The sequence below is a fragment of the Mytilus galloprovincialis genome, chromosome 7 (genome assembly GCF_965363235.1).
Source record: "Mytilus galloprovincialis chromosome 7, xbMytGall1.hap1.1, whole genome shotgun sequence".
Lineage (NCBI taxonomy): Eukaryota > Metazoa > Mollusca > Bivalvia > Mytilida > Mytilidae > Mytilus > Mytilus galloprovincialis.
Genome location: NC_134844.1, coordinates 90289857 through 90314453, shown reverse-complemented (window position 1 = coordinate 90314453; position 24597 = coordinate 90289857). Strand labels below are relative to the sequence as shown.

The following is a 24597-nucleotide window of genomic DNA, read 5'->3' as shown; positions in this document are numbered from 1 at the left end:
AATTCCGGTAAAGTCAATGATATCAAACAGATGTACAATGGTATATCAAATTGAGTAATATTGCATTTAGTTTTTATAAAAGATTAAAACTACTATTTTTTGCTTCATATTTGAATCTTTACGCCAATTGCCGCTAAGAAAGTAATCAAAAATTGTTTCCTTTTATTTTTATACACTTTCGGAATTACGAATCTGAATTTTATTTTCAATTAATTTACACAATTTAATTATTGTATCTTTATTCTCATCGTGTATTAAATCTTAGTGTATTAACATCGTGACAGCATACTCTTTCTAATCCTTTCTGATTATCCTTTCCAAATAACAACATTTATACCTGTGTACGCTTGAACTCACACCTGCGGCTAAATAGCTACAAGGTAAACGAATTGACCTCAAGCCGAGAAATATACAGTGACCTTTACAAAATAATATACACACTCTGCTCACACATTAGTTGCATTGAAATGATTATCAAAACAATAACGGTAAATAGAACTGAAATATTTTCAGTTCAATATCAGTAAAAATGTTCAATAAATATTTTATGAAAAAAATCTCAACAATAATTAATTAAATTTATTCAAAAACATTTACTAGAGATAATTTTATAGGAGTTTAATTCAATCAATACAACACGGTATATGCATATTCATTTTCGTTCATTCTTATATTGTGGTTAATAACTTCGACCATTCGTCAGCTGTGCGCTTTTAATTACGTATATTGTCGATAAGCTATAAGAGTTAAACAGATTTTATTTTTCCCCAGAATTCAATAAATCGGGCTAATACGTCACGACCCACTCGAGAATTCAACCAAAAAAGTTACAAATACTTGATTTTCTCCGTTATTAGAAGGAATATAAATTTAAAACTTTGCAAATGTGTTTTTTATGTTAAGATGAACATAATTAGATGATAAGTAAAAAATCGCGGAATTTCCCTTTAATTAATGAATGGACTTTTATCTGCATCGATATTTTGAGTGTTTCTGTTCTTCGTTTCTTTGTTATCCGTGTGTATTGGTTCACTGTCATCGCTTGGTTCGTATAATTCCCCTTCTATGAACAGCTTATCTCTTATCAATATAGCTTTCTTTCGGTCTTTCTTTGCCTGCTTTAATATAGGATATAGTTTTTTCCTCTTCTTTTCCATTTTTACCGGAAATTGTTCTCTGACAGAAATATGTGTCCCCTTTAATTTGTGACAGTTCCTCATAACTAATTGTTTATCTTTCAAAGATACAAATTTAGTCATTATTCTTTGAATATTTTGTCTTTGTTTTCCGGCAAAACGATGTACAGAAACGAAATTGACATTTTCCCCTATTCCCAGATTTTTGCGGATAAAATTTCTTACAATGTTTTCTGTATTCTCATTTGGCTCCTGTTTTATTCCGGATATTCCGATATTGTTAGTCATTGATCTCCATTGTAACTCATCGACATCGCTTTCAATATTTATCAATCGCTCATTGACGCATTTCATATCGAATGTGTTAAACAAAAGCATTGACAGTTTGTCAAAATCATTTTAAGACAACTCGGATTAGTTTAAGTGACAAATCACACTTAATTGTTTAAAAGACGAATCGAAACAATGAAACGGTGGGCCGGGCCCTGAGGCCGGGCCGTACTACCGTGACGTACCAGTGGCGGATCCAGGGGGGGGGGGGTCCCCTTTTTTTTGGCCGATCAATGCATTTGAATGGGAGCATATAGTTGGAACCCCCCCCCCCCTTTACTCTGGATTGGGACCCTCCCCCTTTTTAAAATGGCTGGATCCGCCACTGCGTACCCCCTCCCCCTGAATCAACCACTCAGAATCGTTCTTAAATGGACCCAATCAGTGTTTTCCATTGCTCCTAGTTGTTTTTGAAAAGAATTGCCTTTAAATCGGTCCAATCAGTGTTTCAAACTGGTCCGATTTGTCTGTCAACCTAATCCGAGTTTCTTTAAAACTGGTCCGAGTTTTCTTGGTCCGACTTGTCCTAATACCGTTATTCAGTGTCTCGTTTTGACAAAAACTTCCTGCTCTTCTCGGAATTTAAACTGCTATCGACAGACTGCAAACAATTCTTTTTCACCAAGAAGACGTCATTTCAATGGCTTTAAAGGGTAAGTTTTTAATATTTCTGTTATATATATCTGACTCGAGTGAAGAAATGACATTTTAGGTGATTTTACAGTTTGAACACAGTTTGACATATTTCCGGGTTTCCTCTTTGTATTAATGTTATGAACAATGACTGAGAAGATATTTTCAATTGAACATTTAACTGAGTAATTTTATTTTCTTCAAGGTAAAAGTATTTGTGAAACCAAATTTGAAAGTTAAAAGACAGTACAAAACGTGCATTGAACTGTTGAATAGTTTTTAGACACCAGGCGGCGCTGATGTTTGTCCACATTTTTGTAAGGTAGTATTTTTTTTTATAAAAAGCTTGTCTGAACAATTGTTTCTATCCATGGGAAGAACAACTATCAACGTATGCAGGGCCGTACTACATTGAAATGATTTAAATACAGAAATTACAAATTATTTAACAAAAAACAATTTGTGTTTATCTTTTAAAAAAAAAAGTTATGACTTTATTTCGAAAGGAAAAATACCGCCACAAATCCGAATTTTAAGCAAATATACAAAATTTTTATCTCATTTTACCAAGGATTTGTATAGTAAGGTTACTATACAAATCCTTGATTTTACTCAAAAAGTAGCACATGAAGGTATATTTTTTATTACATATTTGATTTAATCAGGCAGAAAATGAGGCAAATGAGGCAAATGCCTCATGTAAAAAAAAAAAAATGAAAAAAAAAAAAATGAAACAAAATGTTGTTTTCTGACATATATCTAATTGTTTTCCCGGAAAGTGTCTTGCAAGAAGCAAGTTCTCCTCACTCTTTGGTGTATCCCCTGGATGTTTTTCATTATCCAATTTCAGTAGTTTTGATACCTCATGTTGACTTGAACAACAAAATGATTTGACCGCATTGACCAAAACTGACCATATGTGCACTTTAATTTGTTAATCTATATACCATGTATACATGCATAGTAAATAAGCCATATTTTTGTGTTAGATTCAATGTACAATACAATGGACAGCAATATTGCAATACAATAACAACAAATTTTTGTTCGCATAAATTTAGGGTGCCAGCATGTCCTCCTTTTATTCAAAATATTGATACATAACAAAATTTCAGTAGTTTTTATACCTCATGCTGACTTGTACAACAAAATTATTTGACCGCATTGACCAATATCACATGATTCGGGTATACAACAACGAAGTATTCGAATCACATGATTGGGGTATAAAACAACATAGTATTCTTATCACATGGTTGGGGTATAAAACAACGAAGTATTCTTATCACATGATTGGGGTATAAAACAACGTAGTATTCTTATCACATGATTGGAGTATAAAACAACGTAGTATTCGTATCACATGATTGGGGTGTAAAACAACGTAGTATTCTTATCACATGATTGGGGTATAAAACAACGTAGTATTCTTATCACATGATTGGGGTATAAACAACGTAGTATTCTTATCACATGATTGGAGTATAAAACAACGTAGTATTCTTATCACATGATTGGGGTATAAAACAACGTAGTATTCTTATCACATGATTGGGGTATAAAACAACGAAGTATTCTTATCACATGATTGAGGTATAAAACAACGTAGTATTCTTATCACATGATTGGGGTATAAACAACGTAGTATTCTTATCACATGATTGGGGTATAAAACAACGTAGTATTCTTATCACATGATTGGGGTATAAACAACGTAGTATTCTTATCACATGATTGGGGTATAAAACAACGTAGTATTCTTATCACATGATTGGGGTATAAAACAACGTAGTATTCTTATCACATGATTGAGGTGTAAAACAACGTAGTATTCTTATCACATGATTGGGGTGTAAAACAACGTAGTATTCTTATCACATGATTGGGGTGTAAACAACGTAGTATTCTTATCACATGATTGGGTATAAAACAACGTAGTATTCTTATCACATGATTGGGGTGTAAACAACGTAGTATTCTTATCACATGATTGGGGTATAAAACAACGTAGTATTCTTATCACATGATTGGGGTATAAAACAACGTAGTATTCTTATCACATGATTGGGGTATAAAACAACGTAGTATTCTTATCACATGATTGGGATATAAAACAACGTAGTATTCTTATCACATGATTGGGGTGTAAAACAACGTAGTATTCTTATCACATGATTAGAGTATAAAGCAAAGTAGTATTCTTATAAGTTATCACATGATTGAATTGGGGTTAAAAAAAACGTAGTATTCTTATATTATTTTGAGTTCATATGTTCAAAAAACATGAAGCCTAAGTTTGCATATATTCATATACAATGTACATGTATGTACAATTACAGTTTTGCATCAAGGGGTTCGATCATGCATATTAAGGGCATACGATAGTTTTGATCCCGTATTTACAGTTCGATGAAATTTCCATATATAGGCTATTTTCTGCCTGATTAAATCAAATATGTAATAAAAAATATACCTTCATGTGCTACTTTTTTAGTAAAATGAAATAAAAATTTTGTATATTTGCTTAAAATTCGGATTGGTGGCGGTATTTTTCCTTTCGAAATAAAGTCATAACTTTTTTTTTTAAAAAGATAAACACAAATTGTTTTTTGTTAAATAATTTGTAATTTCTGTATTTGATAAGTATCCTAAGAAAATATATATGGATTTTTTTCTTCAGAAATAACTCATATTTATCAAATGGTCATGAATTGAGAAAAAAACGTCATTTTTGCTGTACAAATGTATATTTATCAAAATTAATAAAATTGCACTATTTACAGTTTTATAAAATTTGGTCCTTTTAATCTCCCTGCAAAATGAAACAAAATGTCGTTTTAAAAAATAGAGGTCCATGCACTCGTTTTCAAATTAAATCCAATCCCCCCACCCCCTGATTTGCCACTGTTGCTGTCACTAAATTTGTAATTTTAAGTAAATTTTGCAGTTTTTGGCTATAATCTTTAATCTTGAATATTATTGAAGATAAATATAAAAATGTTCAGCAATGTAAGATCTACAAAAAAGTTATATGACCAAAATTGTCAATTGACCCCTCAAGAAGTTAATGCCTCTTATAGACAATTGTACACTATTCGTTCATCATAAAATCATGAAAATTGAGAATGGAAATGGAGAATATGTCAAAGAGACAACAACCGGACCAAAGAGCAGATAACAGCCAAAGGCCACCAATGTTTGCCAACATTTAAAAAACCTCTCCTCTGAAACTACTGGGCGTAATACTTCTTAACTTTCACTGAATGTTCCTTACGGCCTAGCCATAATCAGATGTGCATTCTGTGTTTCACATGAAGTCAAAAATGAGTATCATGAGTATCACGGGACACCTCAGGAAAAAACTCTTTTAATATTTTGGTTCAAAAATGGTTTAAATTATGAAAAATAGCCATCATTAGACTAACACTGGAAGCATTTATATAATTACAAATGTACATGCAGCTTTTTGAAGAAATATTTAATATTTTTATCAAACATTTTTTGTTAAATAAATTGTGTTTAAAAACTGTCTAATTTTTTTCGAGCCTGCAACTTTTGTTGCAGAAAGCTCGACATAGGGATAGTGATCCGGAGGCGGCGGAGGCTGCGGAGGCGGCACAGGCTGCGGAGGCGGCGGTGTTAGCTCACTTCTTAAAAGCTAAATATATTAGAAGGTGGAAGACCTGGATGCTTCATATTTTGTATATACATGTAGATGCCTCATGTTACGAAGGTTCTGTCAGTCACATGTCCATTGTCCTTGACCTCATTTTCATGGTTCAGTGACCACTTGAAAAAAAAGTTCAGATTTTTATACGACCACAAAAATTTTAATTTTTTGTCGTATATTGCTATCACGTTGGCGTCGTCGTCTGCGTCATCGTCGTCGTCCGAATACTTTTAGTTTTCGCACTCTAACTTTAGTAAAAGTGAATAGAATTCTATGAAATTTTAACACAAGGTTTATGACCACAAAAGGTTGGGATTGATTTTGGGAGTTTTGATCCCAACATTTTAGGAATTAGGGGCCAAAAAGGGCCCAAATAAGCATTTTTTTGGTTTTCGCACAATAACTTAAGTTTAAGTATATAGAAATCTATGAAATTTTGACACAAGGTTTATGACCACAAAAGGAAGGTTGGGATTGATTTTGGGAGTTTTGGCTCTAACAGTTTAGGAATTAGGGACCAAAAAGGGGCCCAAGTAAGCATTATTCTTGGTTTTCGCACCATAACTTTAGTTTCTATGAAATTTAAACACAAGGTTTATGACCACTAAAGGAAGGTTGGGTTTGATTTTCGGAGTTTTGGTCCCAACAGTTTAGGAATAAGGGCCCCAAAGGGTCCAAAATTGAACTTAGTTTGATTTCATCAAAAATTGAATAATTGGGGTTCTTTGATATGCCGAATCTAACTGTGTATGAAGATTCTTAATTTTTGGTCCCGTTTTCAAATTGGTCTACTATTAAGGTCCAAAGGGTCCAAAATTAAACTTAGTTTGATTTTGAGAAAAATTGAATCCTTGGGGTTCTTTGATATGCTGAATCTAAAAATGTACTTAGATTTTTGATTATTGGCCCAGTTTTCAAGTTGGTCCAAATCGGGTCCAAATTAAACTTTGTTTGATTTCATCAAAAATTGAATAATTGGGGTTCTTTGATATGCCAAATCTAACTGTGTATGTAGATTCTTAATTTTTAGTCCCGTTTTCAAATTGGTCTACATTAAAGTCCAAAGAGTCTAAAATTAAACTAAGTTTGATTTTAACAAAAATTGAATTCTTGAGCTTTTTTGTTATGCTGAATCTAAACATGTACTTAGATTTTTTATTATGGGCGCAGTTTTCAAGTTGGTTCAAATCAGGATCCAAAATTATTATATTAAGTATTGTGCAATAGCAAGAAATTTTCAATTGCACAGTATTCAGCAATAGCAAGAAATCTTCAATTGCACAGTATTGTGCAACATGTGCAATAGCAAGAAATTTTCAATTGCACAGTATTGCGCAATAGCAAGAAATCTTCAATTGCACAGTATTGTGCATTACTATAGCAAATATTTTCAATTGCACAGTATTGCGCAATAGCAATAAATATCTAATTGCACAATATTGTGCAATAGCAAGAAATTTTCAATTGATTGGAGTTATCTTTCTTTGTCCAGAATAGTAGTTGAATCAACTTAAATCATTGTTTTATACAATATACAATGTATATTCACTTTTACTACCAACTGATAAATTAAAACAATCTTTACCATTCAGTGATAACAAGCACCTTTTGTTGCATTTTAATATTTTATGATGTATTTAAATGAGTAGTTATTGTTGCAAACTCCATTAGAAATTTGAATTGAGATCAGTTTTGGAAAAAGGGAAAGGGGGATGTGAAAAAAAATGGGGGGGGGGGTTTAAATTTTTCTCATTTCAGATTTCATAAATAAAAAGAAAATTTCTTCAAACATTTTTTTGAGAGGATTAATATTCAACAGCATAGTGAATTGCTCAAAGGAAAAAAAAGTATTTTAAGTTCATTAGACCACATTCATTCTGTGTCAGAAACCTATGCTGTGTCAACTATTTAATCACAATCCAAATTTAGAGCTGAATCCAGCTTGAATGTTGTGTCCATACTTGACCCAACCGTTCAGGGTTCAACCTCTGCGGTCGTATAAAGCTGCGCCCTGCGGAGCATGTGGTTTGTAATGTTAAATTCTCTCTTACTGTAAGTAATAGGATAACTATATTTAGTATGTGCGTACCTTGCAAGGTCCTCATGCCCCGCAGACAGTTTTCACTTGATCTCGACCTCATTTCATGGATCAGTGAACAAGGTTAAGTTTTGGTGGTCAAGTCCATATCTCAGATACTATAAGCAATAGGTCTAGTATATTTGGTGTATGGAAGGACTGTAAGGTGTACATGTCCAACTGGCAGGTGTCATCTGACCTTGACCTCATTTTCATGGTTCAGTGGTTATAGTTAAGTTTTTTTGTTTTGGTCTGTTTTTCTCATACTTTATGCAACACGTTTTCTATATTTGTTGTATGGAATGATTGTAAGGTGTACATGTCTAGCGGGCAGATGTCATCTAATTTTAACCTCATTTTTGTCGAGCCTGCAACTTTTGTTGCAGAAAGAGTTAATTTAAGCTCGACATAGGGATAGTGATCTGGCGGCGACGGTGGTAGCTACGGCGGCGGCGGTGTTAGCTCACTTCTTAAAAGCTATATATTTTAGAAGGTGGAAAACCTGGATGCTTCATATTTTGTATATATATGCCTCATGTTACGAAGTTTCCGTCAGTCACATGTCCATTGTCCTTGACCTCATTTTCATGGTTCAGTGACCACTTGAAAAAAAAGTTCTGATTTTTTGTAATGATAAATTCTCTCTTACTGTAAGTAATAGGATAACTATATTTACAATGTAGTATGTACGTACCTTGCAAGGTCCTCATGCCCGGCAGACAGTTTTCACTTGACCTCGACCTCATTTCATGGATCAGTGAACAAGGTTAAGTTTTGGTGGTCGTCCATATCTCAGATACTATAAGCAATAGGTCTAGTATATTTGGTGTATGGAAGGACTGTAAGGTGTACATGTCCAACTGGCAGGTGTCATCTGACCTTGACCTCATTTTCATGGTTCAGTGGTTATAGTTAAGTTTTTGTGTTTTGGTCTGTTTTTCTCATACTTTATGCAATAGGTTTACTATATTTGTTGTATGGAATGATTGTAAGGTGTACATGTCTAGCGGGCAGATGTCATCTGATCTTAAACTCATTTTCATGGTTCAGTGGTTATAGTTAAGTTTTTGTGTTTTGGTCTGTTTTTCTCATACTTTATGCAATAGGTTTACTATATATTTTGTTCATTGTTGTTGTATGGAATGACTGTAAGGTGTACATATCTAGTGGATAGATGTCATCTGACCTTGACCTCATTTTCATGGTTCAGTGGTCAAAGTTAAGTTTTTGAGTTTTGGTCTTTTTATCTAATACTATATGTCATAGGTCAACTATATTTGGTGTATGGAAATATTTTATGATCTATATGTCAGTGGTGCAGGTTTCATTTGACCTTGATCTGGTTTTCACGGTTCAATGCTCAGTGTTAAGATTTTGTGTTTTGGTCTTTTTTCTTAATATAAACTATACATGCTATAATCAATAGGTCAACTATATTTGTTGAATGGATGCATTGTTAGCTGTACATGTCTGCCTGGCATATGGTTCAACTGACCTTGACCTCATTTTCATGGTTCAGGTTAAGTTTATGTGACAGTCGTAAGAAAGCTTTATATTTAGGAGTATCAACATAATATCAATGATTAGTAAAGAAGGCGAGACATTTCAGTGTGTGCACTCTTGTTATTTTCATGGTTCAGTGGTCATGGTGGTTATACATGTAGTTGAGTTTTTGTGTTTTGGTCTGTTTTTCTCATACTTTATGCAATAGGTTTACTATATTTGTTGTATGGAATGATTGTAAGATGTACATGTCTAGCGGGCAGATGTCATCTGACCTTGACCTCATTTTTATGGTTCAGTGGTCAAAGTTAAGTTTTTAAGTTTTGGTCTTTTATCTGATACTATATGTCATAGGTCAAGACAACTATATTTGGTGTATGGAAATATTTTATGATCTATATGTCAGTCGTGCAGGTTTTATTTGACCTTGACCTGGTTTTCACGGTTCATTGCTCAGTGTTAAGTTTTTGTGTTAAACTATAAACTATAAGCAATATGTCAGCCAAATTTGTTGTATGGAAGCATTGTTAGCTGTACATGTCTGCCTGGCATATGGTTCATGTTAAGTTTATGTGACAGTCGTAATAAAGCTTTATATTTAGGAGTATCAACATAATATCAATGATTAGTAAAGAAGACGAGACATTTCAGTGTGTGCACTCTTGTCTTTAAAGGTTACCTTTAAGACTAGTGGTCACCAGTTTCAGATATTTTGGTCATTGACAAAGACTACACAATATGTTTAGAATTATTGAATATCAAACATTTCAATTGGAAAAAAAAATGACAAGAACATTTTGACTGACCTTTGAAATATTTGTGTATAGACTATTGATTTTATCTGTGCATGATTTGTATCTATACTTGTGTTTTTACATACCTGTCAACCTCTGAAAATGAAAAGTCAGGTCATGACCTGCATTGAGAAAAAAAATCTCAGGTCATAACGCGTATGACATTTTGCGGGCTCAATTGAAGAACAAAAATATGTTTACATATAATTTATATAGTCAATATGTATATGAAACAGTTAGAACATGTATACAAGTTTATTTCAGACTATTGTTATATTCCATAGTAGCAGACTTGGCATTCTTTAAAAGAACTGCACTTGGTTTCAGTTCATAGCAATGCAAATGTGTATTCATTTTACAAGAAAGAAGAGCACACAGTGTATCCTTATTAAGATCAGCCCTACACTCTGTAGCTATTTTCTTTACTAAAGAAAATGCCCTCTCACTGTCTGCATTGCTGTTTGGCAAAACCAGTAATGTTTTAGCAAGTTTTGACAAAACAAAAAATCTTGGCTTGTTTTCAACTACCACTTTGTTATTTTCAACTGAAAGGGCCCTCTTTACTATTTGGGTGGTTTTAGTTTTTCCACAGGAATAACCTGAAGCTATTTCACAGCTCAGGTAAACAGTCCTACATTTTGACTTTTGGTTACATTGAAAAAGACCGATAAAACCGAAGGTCGCATTACTTCTAAATACCGGAAACAATTCCGGTCAGAAATCCGGGTGAAACGGGTAATGTTAGAAATTCCCGGGACCCGCCGGGTAAAGAAAAACTCCCGGGTGAGAGGTGAAAATAACGGGTGTCACCCGCAAAAAACGGGTGAGTTGACAGGTATGTTTTTAATTATTACGAAGGATCAAAATCGGAGAGTGAATGGAAAAGGCACACTGTTCATTGTATCTAGTTTAAAATCTCATACCGTATTTCATGCATTCAAAATTTATGACAACACACTCGACCTCGATGAGTCGAACCTCAGATGAGTCGAATACTTTGGTCCGGTCCCTTCGATTTCGACACAACGAGGTTGGACTGTAGTTCTATTAAAGTTTGTTTTGTGCCTTTGTGATGTCATTTACCAGATAAAGGGGATCGCCTGTATTCTAGTTCTATTAAAGTTAGTTTTGTGCCTTTGTAACGTCATTTACCAGATAAAGGGGATCGCCTGTATTCTAGTTCTATTAAAGTCCGTTTTGTGCCTTTGTGATGTCATTTACCAGACAGAGGGGATCGCCTATATTCTAGTTCTATTAAAGTTCGTTTTGTGCCTTTGTGACGTCAATTACCAGATAAAGGGGATCGCCTGTATTCTAGTTCTATTAAAGTCCGTTTTGTGCCTTTGTGATGTCATTTACCAGATAAAGGGGATCGCCTGTATTCTAGTTCTATTAAAGTTCGTTTTGTGCCTTTGTGATGTCATTTACCAGATAGAGGGGGATCGCCTGTATTCTAGTTCTATTAAAGTTCATCAAGCATCTGTAATCGTCATTATGCAGGATTAACTAGAAATAATATTTGTTCCTTAAGTACCTGATTACAATTCCCATACAACAACAGTGCTGATTATCATTTATAAGAATTTAATTTGCTGAATAATATGTGCAATCCGTAGCATTATCATTTTTTCAACCATAGGAATGGAAGAAATATCAAATAAAAATGATTTTCTTATAGTTGTGACCTGTTATCGATTTAAGAGATATATCTTATCACACTGCAAGGAGTAAGATACGAAAAACGTAATACAAAAACTGATTTAATTCGATTGGCTTATCCAGCATCATATGACGATATCTATTATGTTTACATGATTTAAATTTGATGTTAACGTTTATTTGCAGATTGTTATTGACCTGTGGCAGCTGGTATTAACGCCATGATGACACCCTTTGAAATAAGCTGAAGTTAGAAATGGAGTTTTATGAAGGATAATTTGTAGTTGTTAACAGTTTCAGGACTAGAACCAACAGACTTCTGTTTGGGACTTTGGGTACTTAATCATATATATTTCTGATGTATAGGTGTAAGTGTCTCTTTTTGGACATTCACTACATCAAGTCTTTTTATAAGTAATATATAAAATCTTATTAGCTTTGATGGCATGAGCCAAAGAATAAAAACATTGTCATTGCAACAGCTAAACAGACATTATTTCCGGTGATCAAACTTGCTAAAGGGGAGATAATCAAATTAACTTTCATCAATACACTGTCCATTTACTGTCTGTGTGCCTTGTCAGTGACTAACAGCTAGACAGATATTGTTTCTGGTCTAACATGTTAGAGGGGAGATAATCAAATTAATTTTATTAAGGAAAAACTGTAATATTTTTTCTGTCCATGAAGAAATAACAACAAAAATTTGGTGCACACTGAATATTAACGTGCGTAGCGGGTTATTTAACAGTGTACACCACATTTTTTATGTTATTTCAAATAGACAGAAAAAATATCACAGTCATTTCTTATAATTTAATTCTAAATTCCATTTTAAACGGTAGAAAACCATGAAAAAACGTTGATGACGTCACGGTCACATGACTAAATTATGTATATGGGCTCATAACAAAATAACAACAGCCAATCAGAAGACGCGTTACATCCAAAATTAAATCATTTCTATATACTGTCCATTTGACCATGTGCCTTGTCTGTGTAACAGTTGGACAGATATTGTTTCTGGTGGTCTAACATGTTCAAGGGGAGATAATCAAATCAACTTACTTCAATATACTGTCTGTATGTACATGTGCCTTGCCAGTGCAACAGCTGGACAGATATGTTTGTGATGGTCTAACATGTTAAAGGGGAGATAATCAAATTAATTTACTTCTATATACTGTCCGTTTGACTATGTACCTTGTCAGTGTAACAGCTGGACAGATATTATTTCTGGTGGTCTAACATGTTAAATGGGAGATAATCAAATCAATATACTTCTATATACTGTCCTTTTGACCATGTACCTCGTCAGTGTAACAGCTGGACAGATATTGTGTCCGGTGGTCTAAACATGTTAAAGGGGAGATAATCAAATTAACTTACTTCAATATACTGTCTATATGTCCATGTACTTTGTCAGTGAAACAGCTGGACAGATATTGTGTCTGGTGGTCTAACATGTTAAACGGGAGATAATCAAATCAACTTGCTTCAATATACTGTCTATATGTCCATGTAGGACATTGTCAGTGAAACAGCTGGACAGATATTATTTCTGGTAGTCTAACATGTTAAAGGGGAGATAATCAAATCAACTTACTTCAATATACTGTCTATATGTCCGGTAATTTTTGTACCTTGTTGTTGTAACAACTGAACAGATATTGTTCATGGTAAACTAAAGTTTACATGTTAAAGGGGAGATAATAAAATCAACTGTCTTTAGTAAACTTTTGTCGGTATGCCTTGTTAACCCTTTACTTCTTTGCAGATGATGGATACATTAACCTTTACACAGTGGAGAAAAATGACCTAAATCAATGGTTAAAATATTAGAATTATAAACTAATATATATATTTAAAAATGTGTTTTTTTCTTTTTTTGCAGGATATAATGGAAGATTGGGATAAGGTAAGATTTTCTTCTTAAATTTCGATAGTCATGTGACCTATTTTTGTCTTTAAACTGTACAGAAAGCTACATGTGTGTAGTTCATTGTATTCATAGAGGGATTGCTTGATTGTTGGTTGCTTAACGTCCAGTGGCAAATATTTCATGCATATTCGGGACGAGAACAAGTTCACAATAAATACAATAGGTAGGTCTTGTCATAATAGAGGCCGTAAGGGATGATGGTCAGGGAGATTCATAGAGGGAAAATAAAAGAAAATCAAAATGACAAGAGTTATAAGAATTGTAATGGATAAAATTTCAAGGAGCAAACCTGATACATTATACAGCGTCAAAAGTGTTTGTGTTTTCTCCAAAAACTCTGAAATTTCAAACAGCAATTTCACTGTCTTGATCAGTTGTTGTCACTGCATTTGAGAAGTAAACTGTAAAAGAGGGACGAAAGATACCAAAGGGACAGTCAAACTCATAAATCTAATATAAACTGACAACGCCATGGCTAAAAATGAAAAAGACAAACAGAAAAACAATAGTATACATGACACAACATAGAAAACTAAAGAATAAACAACACGAACCCCACCAAAAACTAGGGGTGATCTCAGGTGCTCCGGAAGGGTAAGCAGATCCTGCTCCACATGTGGCACCCGTCGTGTTGCTTATGTGATTACAAATCCGGTAAATAGTCTAATTCGGTGGTCACATTCATGAAAGGGAAGGGGATTGTAGTTACGACGTAAGGAACATATCCGATATCATTTGTGAAACGGTTATTCCATAACGATCAACCAACTCGTGATGGCGTCCGTAAAATTTACGAAGGGATGATTTGAACTTCACCATTTGGAACTCTTGGTTTAATAGCTTCCTTGTGAGCAGTAACCCTCTATCAAGAAAATCATGATAGGAAACGCAAGCACAGGAATATCGTATCAATTGGGAGATATATACCCCGTATGCAGGTGCTGCTGGAATGTTGCTACTTAGAAATGGAAAGTTCACAATTGGAAAGCTGAAATCATCTCTTTTGTCGTAAAGTTTTGTTTTCAACCGACCCTCATTGTCAATTTCTAGATGTAAGTCAAGATATGAAGCCGACTTAACTGTATCTGTAGTATCCTTTATCTCCAATTCGATGGGATAGATGCGTTCCACATAGTCACCAAATTTTGAATTGTTTAGTGAAAGAACGTCATCTATATAGCGGAAAGTAGAGTTAAAGGATATTGCTAACTTCTTATCTTTCTTCCTAAGAAGTTCCTGCATGAAGTCAGCCTCATAATAATAAAGAAACAAGTCGGCAAGTAGAGGGGCACAGTTTGTAAAAGTGGACATCATAAGTAGAATAAATCAAACTATAAAAAGTAGTTTGTTAATTTGTTAATTAAAATATGATCATTGTATAACACATGTCACTAAAATTACCAATATACTTACTTACTTAATTTGAATTATTACATTTGTAATACATTATTATGTGCAGGAGAGAAATGCTTAAGCTTTGTTTTACTTACAGAAACTTTGTGGAGCTGCTCTGAAGGGAAATCTTAAAGATGTGGAATTATCTTTACAGAATGGAGCTAATTTTGAAAATACAAGTCTTGGTGTAAGTGAAGTTAAAATATTTGAAACATAAAGGCATTAACTTATAACAGTACACACAAGGTCAATCATATATAAATCACCCTTGTTTGTTCTGAGTGATTCGTTGTCAATCATATAAATCACTCTTGCTTGTTCTGAGTGATTCATTGTCGATCATATATAAATCACCCTTGTTTGTTCTGAGTGATTCGTTGTCAATCATATATCAATCACCCTTGTTTGTTCTGAATGATTCATTGTCAATCATATATAAATCACCCTTGTTTGTTCTGAGTGATTCGTTGTCAATCATATATAAATCACCCTTGTTTGTTCTGAGTTATTCATTGTGATTCATATATAAATCCCCCTTGTTTGTTCTGATTGATTCGTTGTCAATCATATATAAATCCCCCTTGTTTGTTCTGAGTGATTCGTTGTCAATCATATATAAATCACCCTTGTTTGTTCTGAGTGATTTGTTCTGAGTGATTCATTGTCAATCATATATAAATCACCCTTGTTTGTTCTGAGTGATTCGTTGTCAATCATATATAAATCACCCTTGTTTGTTCTGAGTGATTTGTTCTGAGTGATTCATTGTCAATCATATATAAATCACCCTTGTTTGTTCTGAGTGATTCATTGTAAATCATATAAATCACCTTTGTTTGTTCTGAGTTATTCATTGTCATTCATATATAAATCACCCTTGTTTGTTCTGAGTGATTCGTTGTCAATCATAGATAAATCACCCTTGTTTGTTCTGAGTGATTCGTTGTCAATCATAGATAAATCACCCTTGTTTGTTCTGAATGATTCCTTGTCAATCATATATAAATCACCCTTGTTTGTTCTGAGTGATTCGTTGTCAATCATATATAAATCACCCTTGTTTGTTCTGAGTGATTCGTTGTCAATCATACATAAATCACCCTTGTTTGTTCTGATTGATTCATTGTCAATAATATATAAATCACCCTTGTTTGTTCTGAGTGATTCCTTGTCAATCATATATAAATCACCCTTGTTTGTTCTGAGTGATTCGTTGTCAATCATATATAAATCCCCCTTGTTTGTTCTGAGTGATTCGTTGTCAATCATACATAAATCCCCCTTGTTTGTTCTGAGTGATTTGTTGTCAATTATATATAAATCCCCCTTGTTTGTTCTGAGTGATTTATTGTCAATAATATATAAATCACCCTTGTTTGTTGTGAGTGATTCGTTGTCAATCATATATAAATTACCCTTGTTTTTTTCTGAATGATTTGTTGTTAAACATATATAAATCACCCTTTTTTTTCTGAGTGATTAGTTGTTAAACACAATGAATATTGGTTATTACATGTATTTCTGTATTTTACATAAGAAGTAAGAAATATAGTTACACAACAACAATACACTTAACTCCTTTTTTAGCTCACCTGGCCCGAAGGGCCAAGTATGCTATTCCCATCACTTTGCGTCCGGCGTCCGGCGTCGTCCGTCGTCGTCCGTCGTCGTCCGTCGTCGTTAACTTTTACAAAAATCTTCTCCTCTGAAACTACTGGGCCAAATCAAACCAAACTTGGCCACAATCATCATTGGGGTATCTAGTTTAAAAAATGTGTGGCGTGACCCGGTCAACCAACCAAGATGGCCGCCACGGCTAAAAATAGAACATAGGGGTAAAATGCAGTTTTTGGCTTATAACTCAAAAACCAAAGCATTTAGAGCAAATCTGACATGGGGTAAAAATGTTTATTAGGTCAAGATCTATCTGCCCTGAAATTTTCAGATGAATCGGTCAATTGGTTGTTGGGTTGCTGCCCCTGAATTGGTAATTTTGAGGAAATTTTGCTGTTTTTGGTTATTATCTTGAATATTATTATAGATAGAGGTAAACTGTAAACAGCAATAATGTTCAGCAAAGTAAGATCTACAAATAAGTCAACATGACCAAAATGATCAGTTGACCCGTTTAGGAGTTATTGCCCTTTATAGTCAATTTTTAACCATTTTTCGTTAATTAAAGTAATCTTTTACAAAAATCTTCTCCTCTGAAACTACTGGGCCAAATTAATCCAAACTTGGCCACAATCATCTTTGGGGTATCTAGTTTAAAAAATGTGTGGCATGACCTGGTCAACCAACCAAGATGGCCACCACCGCTAAAAATAGAACAAAGGGGTAAAATGCAGTTTTTGGCTTATAACTCAAAAACCAAAGCATCTTGAGGAAATCTGACATGGGGATAAAAATGTTTATCAGGTCAAGATCTATCTGCCCTGAAATTTTCAGATGAATCGGTCAATCGGTTGTTGGGTTGCTGCCCCTGAGTTGGTAATTTTGAGGAAATTTTGCTGTTTTTGGTTATTATCTTGAATATTATTATAGATAGAGATAAATTGTAAACAGCAATAATGTTCAGCAAAGTAAGATCTACAAATAAGTCAACATGACCAAAATGGTCAGTTGACCCCTTAAGGAGTTATTGCCCTTTATAGTCAATTTTTAACAATTTTCATTAATTTGGTAAATTTATGTAAATTTTTACCAAATATAGTTCTCTGTTACTAATGGGCAAAGTTCATTATAGATATAATTGTAAGAAGCAAAATCGTTCAGTAAAGAAAGAACTTCAAACACATCACCATCACCAAAATACAATTTTGTCATGAATCCATTTGTGTCCTTTGTTTAATATGCACATAGACCAAGGTGAGCGACACAGGCTCTTTAGAGCCTCTAGTTTTGAATGTCACCCTCTCGTCCAGACCAATCAAAAATCTATAATTTAAAGTCAAGTTATTAAAGACAATGCTTAAAAGTTCTACGTTTTGGCTCAGATTCTATTCTGTCAAAATAAAAAATAAAACATCTTGCTTTACTTCTGTTAATTTTTCTAATACCCGTAACGTTGTTATGTACGTGACGTCATAGAAAATACTTTTAAACTTTTAAATTCATCTGTAAAAGACATTTATAATGATAGGATATTCAGTATAATAAATTAAATAACACATAGCTGAGAGGGTGATACAGCAGTTTGGTACCCCTCCAAAAAGCATTGTCAACCTTGACTTTGACGCGGTTGACAATATTTTCTCAGGGTAACAATCTGCTCTATTACAGTCTCAGCTATGTGTTATTTGTATAATATATGATTCTGTTCTTATAAAACATTTTTGCTGTAAATCTTCAGTTTTAAAAGTACAGTTGCTTGTTTTGTTTTGTATTTATGAAATATTTATGTTAAATTATTCCACAATGTCGTTTTTTTTATATCAAAATTGATTATTTTTCAATGCTTTACGACTAACATAACTTAAAAGAAATAGGTGTTCTATAAATTGACATAACCTCTGAAAATATAAGATAGTTTGTAGATAACATTGATATAGACTGAAATAAACTTGATTAAGATTGATTGCACCATCCATTTGTTGATACTGAAATCCAATCACGATCACAAGTGCTTTGATTATAAATAAAACTTTTACATCTTTGTTAAAGATAGGAACATAATAGTTTGTTTTGTAGCCAAAGCTTTGTAATTTGTCTCATTGCTGTTCAACTTGTATTGGACTTGTAAGTTTAAGTAGTAAAACATTGAGATAGATCTAAGCAGATGTCAGTGCCAATGAGACAACTCTCCATCCAATTTAGACTTGCTTTCACTCAAAGTTTGCTGATTCCTTTTTTAGCTCACCTGGCCCAAAGGGCCAAGTGAGCTTTTCTCATCACTTGGCGTCCGGCGTCCGTCGTCGTCGTCCGTCGTCGTCGTCCTGCGTCCGGCGTTAACTTTTACAAAAATCTTCTCCTCTGAAACTACTAGGCCAAATTTAACCAAACTTGGCCACAATCATCATTGGGGTATCTAGTTTAAAAATTGAGTCCGGTGACCCCGCCAACTAACCAAGATGGCCGCCATGGCTATAAATAGAACATAGGGGTAAAATGCAGTTTTTGGCTTATAACTCAAAAACCAAAGCATTTAGGGCAAATCTGACATGGGGTAATATTGTTAATCAGGTTAAGATCTATCTGCCCTGAAATTTTCAGATGAATCTGACATTCCGTTGTTAGGTTGCTGCCCCTGAATTGGTAATTTTAAGGAAATTTTGTTGTTTTTGGTTATTATCTTGAATATTATTTCAGATAGAGATAAACTGTAAACAGCAATAATGTTCAGCAAAGTAAGATCTACAAATAAGTCAACATGACCAAAATGATCAGTTGACCACTTTAGGAGTTATTGCCCTTTATAGTCAATTTTTAACCATTTTTCGTAAATTTTAGTAATCTTTTAGAAAAATCTTCTCCTCTGAAACTGCTGGGCCAAATTATTTGAAACTTGGCCACAATCATCATTGGGGTATCTAGTTTAAAAATTGTGTCCGGTGACCCCGCCAACTAACCGAGATGACCGCCATGGCTATAAATAGAACATAGGGGTAAAATGCAGTTTTTGGCTTATAACTCAAAAACCAAAGCATTTAGAGCAAATCTGACATGGGTAAAATTGTTAATCAGGTGAAGATCTATCTGCCCTGAAATTTTCAGATGAATTGGACAACCTGTTTTTGGGTTGCGGCCCCTGAATTGGTAATTTTAAGGAAATTTTGCTGTTTTTGGTTATTATATTGAATATTATTATAGATATAGGTAAACTGTAAACAGCAATAATGTTCAGCAAGGTCAGATTTACAAATAAGTCAGCATGACCAAAATGGTCAGTTGACCTCTTTAGGAGTTATTGCCCTTTAAAGTCAATTTTTAACCATTTTTCGTAAATTTTATATATCTTTTACTAAAATCTTCTTCTCTGAAACTGCTGTGCCAAATTGATTCAAACTATGCCACAATCATCTTTGGGGTTTCTTGTTTAACAAATGTGTCCGGTGACCTGGCCATCAAACCAAGATGGCTGCCATGGCTAAAAATAGAACATAGGGGTAAAATGCAGTTTTTGGCTTATAACTCAAAAACCAAATAATTTAGAGAAAATCTGACATGAAGTAAAATTGTTAATCAGGTGAAGATCTATCTGCCCTGAAATTTTCAGATGAATTGGACAACCTGTTTTTGGGTTGCGGCCCCTGAATTGGTAATTTTAGGGAAATTTTGCTGTTTTTGGTTATTATATTGAATATTATTATAAATATAGGTAAACTGTAAACAGCAATAATGTTCAGCAAAGTAAGATCTACAAATAAGTCAACATGAACGAAATGGTCAATTGACCCCTGTAGGAGTTATTGACCTTTGTAGTCAATTTTCAATCTGCTTCCTTTGTTTAATATTCACATAGACCAAGGTTAGCGACACAGGCTCTTTAGAGCCTCTAGTTTACACAAACTATAAGAAATTTATTAACAAAACATGGATGTATGACACACCTCTCAACCAGAGAAAATATTGGATAAAATACCAGGGAGGCAATCAAATTACATAAGTAGAAGTAAAATAGCATGGCAGAAAAATTTTATTAAAAAGACAAAAGAACAGTTCCTAAAACACTTCACAGGGCACCAAGAACAGACATGAACTATGTCATTACACTTTTATGTTATTGGGTTACTGTCTCAAAGCTTTAAAATAAGATACATTTAAATCTCATTAACATGATTAAGTTGAAGTTGAAGGGACGGACTGGACAAAAGTATTTGACTTATCTGAAATTCTAATGTGTCGTCATCAATTTAGAATGCATGAAATACAGTATGAGATTTGTGTAAACAAACTAAATATTTTGAATAGTGTGCCTTTTTTTTACATGACAATTTGTTATTATGTATTGAAGCTCCATCTTCTTTTTTTTATCCTTCGTGATAATTGAACACACAAGTACAGATACAAAACATTCACAAACAAAATCAATAAACAAATATTTACAAATATTTGACAAAGGGTAGTCACTATAAATTATGGAATCACTCTCATAACAAAAAAAAATCCCAAAAGATCACTGGTAATGGTTGTCTGCTTTGCATTCAATAATTGTAAATTTGTCATAATTCTGCAAACCCTTTAATTATTGCAATTAAAGAACACCTAAATGTCAAATAAACTTCATGTAATTTGTTTCCCTCCAATTGCAAGTTATTTCAAGCATAACTGTCAAGTTTTGTCTCAGTCAGAACTATAGTTTCAGAGAAAATCACTATAATGTAAGGCCATATCCTACGGCAATTTCAGTCTAATTTCTTCGAAAAATCCTAATTTCAGTGTATCATTATAAAATGCAGTGTTGACTAATATCTGATCATAAACTCATGATCTATGCATTCAAACAATTAAATAGAATACAAAAGACAAATTTAAGATGATAAACAATTTTATTGCACCTTTAAGAGTTCATTTGAAGGTCTGTTTTGGTCCATTTTTCCTCCTTCCTTCCTTTTTCATCAAAACTTGATATCTTTTGTCTAAAAAATAAAACAAATGTGATTATTTTCCCACAAAAATGAAATAGATGTAATGTTAAATCAATAATTAAAGTGTTTTAGCTGAAAGAACTGACTCTATAAATGTTAACAGTCTACACGGAAGTTTCTATAAGCCCTTATGTGTAACTTGAGTTTTTGGTCTGTTCCCCTAGTGTGACAAATAACGGTTCCCTTTCAGTCAATCATTTATTGCTACTGGTATCAAAGTCTTTTTATTTACTCATAACAGTATATTTCTAATGGATTTACACAAAAAGTCCACGTTCTTGTATTTTACATTAGAAAATGGGGAGAAAGAGTAATAAAAAAAATACCTCAAAATGTTTTTAAAAAGGGTTATGTCCCTTGGAATGCTGGTACAAAAAAATAATTGGTAAGAATTATAAAGTTTAAGTATGTGAGACTGGATTCTGATGTGTATAAATCCAGGACAAATAAGTGTTTAGATCAGTTATTGTCTGTGCAAAATGTAGACGGCACAATGGCAAATTGTAAACTTTTGCGGCCAAAAAAAAAACAAAAAACATGATGATAGTTGATACATACTTTAATGCTGAAGTGTCATCAGCAGACCAATTCACATATAAGATTTTTCAACAGAATGCTCTTCAGAACATGGTTAACACTGAAATAAAAAATTCACATGTTGTATAAAAAAAAATGAAAGGGTAATTTAAAATTTAAGACAGTAATCTAAATACAGCTTCGTCTGTCCACCCATTTGACTTAGAAAACACCCGTAAACCCCCATTTCAATGCAATTTTACCTCAAACGTGCTTTCTGTGTCTAAATCCATTCCGAATAGTCCATGTTTACAATGTATGAACTGGTTTATAAATAACTTTTAAAAATGAAAGTACAATAGGGTCACGAGTGCACATTTAGTTTCCCTAAATAGGTGTAATACCACCATTGATTTTTCCCTATTAGTCTGTTAAATTGGCACTTTTAAAAAAATTGTACAGTATTTACCTTTATTTCAACCAAAGAAATACTTTGCATGTGTAAAATTAAATCCTTTCCAGTGATACAGTGAAAATGTCACATTACATTTCATTGCATATAAGAAAGTAACCACCGCCGGAAGTAAACAACCCAATTTTTACACTGTTATTTACTGGTTACCTGCTTTGGTAAGTATGTAACCTTAACGTTCCAAAATATTTTATAAGACCATCAAATAAAAAAAGAATGATTATTTCAGACATCCAACATACATATTTACGACTCAAAAAAATTTAAGTGCATTGAAATGCAGGGTTAATTTTCTACTGTCAAATTCAAGGGAATATTTTTTTAGTCCTACTTTCGTATGCAACCGGATGTGACGTACCAGGATTTGGTGGTATTACACCTTAAGGTGGTACATAACACTACAGGGAGACAACTCTGTATAAATCAGCTGAACGTTTTAATCAAGTTCTATTGTTAATGAAATATTAAGTTTCTCAATGATCAAAATTAGTGTTTGTCAAACTGATATATATCCAATGATTTTTTTCTGATAAAGTCTGTAGTTAAAATTTTTATATTTTTGTCAAAGGGTCAAGGTAAATGTTTTGTCAAAATTTTATGAAAATTAAACAAGCCAAATTAATTTTAGTCAGGGTGTTTGGTACCACCTTAATGAATGTTGGTTCTGACTATTTATCTGATCACGCTCTGGTCATTTAAGTTTGTTTTGTTTTAATATCAGGTGAAATATGTTATAGTTCCGCATGGACGATCAATTAGGTGTTAATAACTGGTCATCAGAAACGTGTCATTTTAAATGTTATACGAACAAGTATGTGTGACACCTGATAATAAAACACTCCTGTAGTGAATATGACATGTGACACCTGATAATAAGACACTCCTGTAGTGAACATGACATGTGACAACTGATCATACATCATTCATTTACCACTCCTGTAGTGAACATGACATGTGACACCTGATCATACATCATTCATTTACCACTCCTGTAGTGAACATGACATGTGACACCTGATCATACATCATTCATTTACCACTCCTGTACTGAATATGACATGTGACAACTGATCATACAGCATTCATTGACCACTCCTGTATTGAACATGACAAGTGACACCTGATCATACAACATTTATTGACCACTCCTCTATTGAACATGGCACGTGACACCTGATCATACAAAATTTATTGACCACTTCTGTACTGAAAATGACGTGACACTGGATCACTCAACATTCATTGACCACTCCTGTACTGAACATGACATGTGGCACCTGATCAAACAACATTCATCAACCACTCCTGTATTGAACATGACATGTGACACTGGATCAAACAACATTAATTTACCACTCCTCGACTGAACATGACATGTGAAACCTGATCATACAACATTCTTTGACCAGTCCTCTAATGAACATGACATGTGACACATGATCAAACAACATTCATTGACCAATCCTGTATTGAACAGGACATGTGACACCAGATCATACAATATTCATTGACCACTCCTGTATTAAACATGACATTTGACACCTGATCATACAACATTCAGTCACCACTCCTCTACTGAACATGACATGTGAAATCGGACCATACAACATTCATTGACCACTCCTGTATTGAACAAGACATTTGACACCTGATCATACAACATTCATCAACCACTCCTGTATTGAACATGACATGTGACACTGGATCAAACAACATTAATTTACCACTCCTCGACTGAACATGACATGTGACACCTGATCATACAACATTCTTTGACCAGTCCTCTAATGAACATGACATGTGACACATGATCAAACAACATTCATTGACCAATCCTGTATTGAACATGACATGTGACACCAGATCATACAATATTCATTGAC

General features: G+C 33.6%; 1 protein-coding gene and 1 long non-coding RNA gene across 2 annotated transcripts in view; one reads left to right on the top strand and one right to left on the bottom strand.

Moving 5' to 3' along the window:
* The first annotated feature begins 1952 nt into the window (after positions 1–1952).
* Positions 1953–24597, top strand: part of LOC143083958 (uncharacterized) — an 83244-nt gene continuing 60599 nt past the window's right edge. Inside the window, exons 1-4 of the mRNA XM_076260375.1 lie at positions 1953–2119; positions 11989–12137; positions 13697–13720; positions 15237–15326. Of these exons, the coding sequence (XP_076116490.1) occupies positions 13703–13720; positions 15237–15326 (108 nt within the window). The 5' untranslated portion in view covers positions 1953–2119; positions 11989–12137; positions 13697–13702. The remainder of the gene's footprint in view (positions 2120–11988; positions 12138–13696; positions 13721–15236; positions 15327–24597) is intronic.
* On the bottom strand, positions 21609–22619 carry LOC143082048 (uncharacterized). The gene is made up of 3 exons (XR_012980237.1): positions 22506–22619; positions 22285–22363; positions 21609–21717 (listed from the first exon to the last, which is right to left on the bottom strand). It is a non-coding gene; the product is annotated as an uncharacterized LOC143082048 (long non-coding RNA).